Below are 6,556 nucleotides of genomic sequence, written 5' to 3' on the forward strand. Positions count from 1 at the left end.
ATGAAAACTGAAAAATTAGAAAACAAAAAACAGAAAACATTTTTCTGTTAGTAAACGGATCCCAAGTTTCTTGCATGGTGTGATTTTCTCCCAATATTGAAGTGTGGCCACTTCAATCAAGTTCGGGCTTGGCTTGAGATATGTTTATGAAAAGATACAGACAAAAGGCCTTATAAATGTGTCAAAGTATTCAAGGAAAAGTTGTAACTTATAAACTTGTGTGTGGAGTACCTTCAATTTTCAAAGTGATTGCTCAGTTCAAAGCAAGTCTGCTGTTGTAATTGGAAATAGAGTGAATTCCATTTTTGGTCCTACTGTTATATGGGTCATTTCAATTTTAGTCCACCATAATTATTTTTGCCACATTGCGTCCACTATTATTAAAAGTGTTCTAATTTTAGTCTACGAAAAATTTTAAAATTGACTAAAATTGGAACACTTTTAATAATAGTGGACGCAATGTGACAAAAATAATTATGGTGGACTAAAATTGGAATGACCCATATAACAGTAGGACCAAAAATGGAATTCACTCTTGGAAATATTGTAAAGCCTACAATACTAAGTGAAAGTTCAATCTATAAGACACTTTCATTTATGCATGAGTTTTGAATTTTTGTCTTGTGTCAATGTCAACAAGGTTTACTATATAAATGGAGGAATGTTAGATATATTTATATAGTAATTAAATGGTTGAATATATTTATTTAAATATGTCTAACGGAAGTATAAATAATATTTAGGTGTTGTGGAGTTGAAAATATTATTTATGTTTGATAGGAAGTTTATGATTTGATTGATCAAGAATGTTGGAAAATTTTAATTTCCCTGAAAGTAATAGGATATTGTAATATGTTCTGAAAGATTTTGGAAAAAATTTCCTAGACCCGAAAAGTTTTACTCTTCGGATGACTTCTCGGGAGTTTACTCTTCAAAAGTTACTCTTCATCATCTTCATTAGATATATATACCAAGAAATGCAAGAGTTGTCGTAATGAAATTGATGTAGATATTACTAAAGGACTTACATTATGATTATACACCTTCATCCTTTATAGACTTACATATTGATTTGGACTTTATATCCTGTATATATTGAATTGAATAATTAATAATAAAAAGTTGATGGTTATATCCCTACTCTTATCTTGAACTTATTCACTTTATTCTATAATGTTGTGTCTATTGCATTCCAAGAATTACAACTGTAGAACGATTCACACGAAGAATTCCTTAATTTACAATATGTTATCTGCACGAATGTTCTTCAATTCTTAGTGAATGTATGACCTGTAGGATGGAGGTAATTCTTCGGATTAGCAGCTAAAAATATCAAATGTGCGGGTGTGCAATTGTTTTTAATTAATCCAATTGATTAAAACCCCTTAAATTAAAAACAAAAACAAAAGACTTATGATAGCAAGCATGACGGCGGTATGCTTAAACATTACAGATTGTATTGTCTGCCAATAACTATGATTTTGAATAATCTCACAATACGTACACTTCCACAAATTAAACCATACATATAGATGTCAATTCAGCATTATCATTAAATCAAATATTTTAAGCTGAGTGCGAGATCGAATTACTTATATCCTAATAGGAATTCCATAATAGCTTCATTAATTAATTATTTCATTAACTAATTATTTAGTATATAATATATAAGCATAAATGTTCAATCTAACTATAAGCTTAGTATTTTAGTTGAGATGAAACACATGCTTCAATTTGGTATCAGATTTAACTCAATGTAAGAGATTATGGGTTTGAATCCTTTTGCCACCCGATAAAAGCAAGACTATTGTCACGCAATTGTTTGTGTGTCTGTGTCCAATGAATGAACGGGCCAACTGGTTAGCTTTCCATAAATAGGTAAGGGGCGACAATAGCATCAAGGGTTGTTCTACCTTAGACGCTAAGGTCTGGCCGAGTCAAGCATGTCGACTCGATTAATTCGAGGAGTTTCTCACTGGTTTTGGACTTAACTATGAAGGGGACCGAGGCAGTTCCAAGGGCACAACTGGTCAGGAGCTATTGTTGTTCCCCTGATGAGCCCGTGGCAAGGAGAAACTAGTTTGGCAGGTATGAGGGGCAAGGCTAGTTGGTCCGCGGGGTAGAGGGGCCCTAGGACGCCACACGGGCGCTGAGCGCTGCGCCGAACTCTAGGTCCGTGACAAGTGGTATCAGAGCGATATGTACTTATATTGTCAATGGTTGTTCTTGCCCACCCACTTAAATTCGAGGAGCTGCCACTGATCTTGGACTTGACTATAAAGGGGACCGAGGCGATTCAAAGGGTATGTACAACTGGTCAGGAGCTATTGTTGTTCCCCTAATGAGTTCATGACAGGGCGAAACCAGTTTGGCAAGTATAAGGGGTAAGGCTAATCCACAAGGTAAGAGGAGTCCCTGGACGCTGCACAGGCACTTGGTGCTGCCCAAACTCTAGGCCCGCGACACTATCGGTTCACGCGAAGGCCAGGGACGTATTGAACATATAATATAATATTAATATGTGCTTCAATTATACACACTCTCCTTACAAAACCATTGCTGTTAGTACAAGTCAAATGCTTAATGAACAACGTTTGAGAAAATTATTACTCATTACTACTTAAATATGCCACCCCCACTTCCTCCAACTACTATACTATCATAGCTTCAAAAAAAATGGGAGAAAATCATCACCATCATGACCGTGTGATTCTGCATGGGATGTGGATGAGCACATATGCAAAGAAAGTAGAACTTGCTCTCAAGATCAAAGGCATACCCTTTGAATACGTAGAAGAAGATTTGAGGAACAAAAGCCCCCAACTCCTTCAACAAAATCCTATACACAAGAAGGTGCCGATGTTGCTCCACAACGGACGGCCCATCGTAGAATCAATTGTTATTGTGGAATACATCGATGAAACATGGAACAACCTACGACCTCGGATCTTGCCGGAAGATGCATACCAAAAAGCCAAAGTTCGATTTTGGGCGAAATACATTCACCAGGTGACTCATCCGATCCTCCTCCACTAAAAATAATTCACCAAAGTCAACCAACACCAAACACTACTTGATTTGACATTTTTTTTTTTCAATAGTGAATTTTATTAAATTTTAAATTTAATTTAAATGTTTTTTTTTTGTAAGATCATGATGTATCATGAGTAGACCTAGTTGTAGGAGACAATTCGGTATACTTTTTCAACTTACTGAAACAGAAAGAGTCAATATCATTTCTATTGAGATTCGAACCCACAACCTTTCATATGGGAGAACAACTTGGTGTTGGCCATATTGGATGTAATTGGGAAAGATGTTTAAGACTATGTCTTTCAACCATTGCAAAATACACTCTTAGCTTTATTATATATATATATATATATATATATATATATATATATATATATTTCACCCTTCAAGTAATGAAACCCTTAGTATCCTTTGCGATTTGACTCATATTTTGTATCTGATTAGTAGTTATTTTTTTTTATAAAAGTAGATATGAATTTTTTTTTTTTTGTTTTTGTTTTTGTTTTTTTTTTGTTTTTGTTTTTTGTTTTGTTTGTTTTTGTTTTTGTTTTTGTTTTTGTTTTTTTTGTTTTTTGTTTTTTTTTTAGCTAATTGAGGTTCAAAGTTTCTTATCCTGAAACAAATATTGTAATTATTATTATTATTATTATTATTATTATTATTATTATTATTATTATTATTATTATTATTATTATTATTATTATTAGGGGAAATTGTACTTTCGTCCTTAAGTTATTTGGTAATTGTAGAATTCATCCATAACATGGCGTTTGGTTGGAGGGATTTTAAATTCCCTTCCCACTTAATTCCCACCTAGTTCCAAAGACCATTAAATTCCGTAGTTTGGTTGGAGGGAATTGCAAAATTCCCCAATTTTCATGGAATTAAAATCCCATGTCCCCCCTAGTATTTTAATTCCTGGGAAAAAAAGATAGTGATGAGTCAAAATTACCCCTTCCTTTTTTAACCTAAAATTAATGTCTAACAACAATAATGGGCATTTTTGACTTTATACTACTTATTCCCTTTCAATTCCCATGTATACCAAACATTGGAATTGAAATTCCCAGTAATTCTATTCCTGTCAACCAAACACTGGAATTTAAATTCCCACTTTATTCCCAGTAATTCAACTCCCATGGAATTACAATTTCTTTCCCACATAATTCCCCCCCCCCCCCACCCCCCCCCTCCAACCAAACGCCCTGTAAGTGTTAGTCATACTCACTTTTCATCCATTTACTAATAAAACATTAGGGACGAATTGCAATTTTAGTATAACTCGGGGACGAAAAGTGAGCACGAAAGAATGAAAAGTGCAACACCGTACCAATGATAATTTTGAGATGAAAAGTGAGCATGAACAACACTCAGGAACGAATTCTACAATTATCCTATAACTTAAGGATGAAAAGTGCAATTTTCCATTATTATTATTTGTAAAGTTAGGTGTAATGAAATTCATTCTCAATTTGTCAAAGACCTTGTGGTCAAGCAAGTGACTCTCCCAAATGGGAGGTCATGGATTTCTCGCCTCAGTGGGGGTGATATTGACTCGTTGGACTTCAGTAGGTTGAGAAAGTCATGTAACAAGGTCAATAGTATTCAAAAAAAAAAAAAAAAAAAAAAAAAAAAAAGTCCATTCTCAATTTTTTTTTTCAAATTGAAAAAAATGTACAAGTAAAGGTCATAGACTACATTTGAGCATACTTTGAATTAAAATCAAGAACTAAATTTGTCTGAATAAAAGTAGAAAATGTGATATGAAATTGCCACTATATTTGAGAAAAAGCAAAATTTAATCATGTATCATCCATATGTGATCTGTATATACACTACTGGAAATTATGGAATTTCCGACCAACTGAAAGTGATCTTAAATCAAGTCGAAAGCCTTGTTCCGATCACTTTTGGTATCCGGAAAAACCTTTGTTGCTATTTCCGATCATTTTTTGCTTTCGACTTAATTTAATATCACTTTCAGGTGGTCGGAAATTCCATAATTTCCAGCAGTAATACTTCCTTGAATGTTTCTGAATCTAAGCTAGGTCAATATATCATTCTTCATGCTTGCAAACTTTGGGGCATATTGTCGGCTGATGTCATCATATATATGCATATATTAATTAATATTATCAAACAATTAAATATATATTCACCTGTATCTATTCTACTTTTTTTTTTTTTTTTTTTTTTTTTTTTTTTTTTATAAATTTTAGCTGTCAGATACCATGAAGAAAGCATTCATATCAGCTCGAGGACAGAACAAAAATGCAGCCTTCAGTGAATTCTTTGTGAATTTGGAAATACTTGAAAAGGAAACTAGGGTTTTCTGTCCAATGGAAAGGCCTAAAATCTCAGCTCAAAGTTTGGGGCTTTTAGACATTGCACTTGTTGCCACACTTGGTATGCACAAGGCAGTGGAAGAAGTGTTGGGAATGAAGATAATTGATGAAGAAAAGCATCCATTTATATTCTCATGGGTTGAAAGTCTTCTTGAGCTTCCTTTGGTGAGGGAGACTTTACCTCCACATGAAAAGGCTGTTTCAAGGCTTGAGCTAATTAAACAACATGGTTTTATTTAATGATGGAATTCAGCCACCATAGGAAACTAACTTAGGGTGTTCGTGTTTGGTTCGAATATGAGAATCGGAATGGAAATCAAATACTTGGTAATTGGAATATGTTTTGTGAATGTATTTTGTATGTTTGGTAGTAGGGTGGAATTTGAATGATTATCAATATTGATGTTTGGTTATGTATGACTCTATAATCGGAATAAAGGTTTTAAAAATACAGGAAAAAAAATCAAGGCAATTGATTTTAAGAGTGAAAATGAAGTGAGTAGGTAAGACGACGATGAAATGATGAGGCAATGAATTAAGGAAGGATAAGTTAGCTGAATTAGTGAAATGATACCTAATTTAAATTAGGTAATGAATTTTGTAATTATAGGAGTATTAATCAAATCCTATTTCTATATTTGAAAAAAATTGTGAACAAAACAATATGTATGACTTTTATTCTCATTCTTTGTGTCTAACCCAATAAACCAAACACACCGTTACTTCTTTAATAATAATAAGGTGGGTAAGTATTAGGTAGATGCATGATGCATGTATTGATGGGACCTTGAAGGTCATTTTACTTGAGAATTTTGTTGTTGTTAATTCAATACTAGCCATGTAAAAATATAATTTATTTTGTTTTGTAATTTAGATTTTGATGATGAAATGGGTAATTAAGGTTAGAATTTTATGACCCCAAAGTTATCTTTGTAAAATGTATAAGTCAAAAGTTATCTTTATGAGAGTTCAACAGCAAAGTAAAGCTTTTGAACAATAACGGAGCATTTGGTTAGACTTTAGAGGGAGAGAATTACGTGGCAAAGAAATTGCAATTTCATGAGAAATAAATTATTCGGAATAAATTTAAATTCTAGTGTTTAGTTACAGAAATAAAATTACCGGAATTTTAATTCCAATGTTTGGTATACATGGGAATTGAAAGGGAATAAGTAGTA

General features: G+C 33.1%; 1 protein-coding gene across 1 annotated transcript; it reads left to right on the forward strand.

The window, feature by feature from the left end:
• Positions 1–2,566: 2,566 nt before the first annotated feature.
• On the forward strand, positions 2,567–5,777 carry LOC109162766 (glutathione S-transferase U9-like). The gene is made up of 2 exons (XM_019311449.1): positions 2,567–3,009; positions 5,253–5,777. The coding sequence occupies exons 1-2, from the start codon at positions 2,677–2,679 to the stop codon at positions 5,616–5,618; spliced, it is 699 nt and encodes a 232-aa protein (XP_019166994.1). The 5' UTR covers positions 2,567–2,676; the 3' UTR covers positions 5,619–5,777.
• Positions 5,778–6,556: the final 779 nt, after the last annotated feature.

The sequence above is a fragment of the Ipomoea nil genome, unplaced genomic scaffold (assembly GCF_001879475.1).
Source record: "Ipomoea nil cultivar Tokyo-kokei standard unplaced genomic scaffold, Asagao_1.1 scaffold2957, whole genome shotgun sequence".
NCBI lineage: Eukaryota > Viridiplantae > Streptophyta > Magnoliopsida > Solanales > Convolvulaceae > Ipomoea > Ipomoea nil.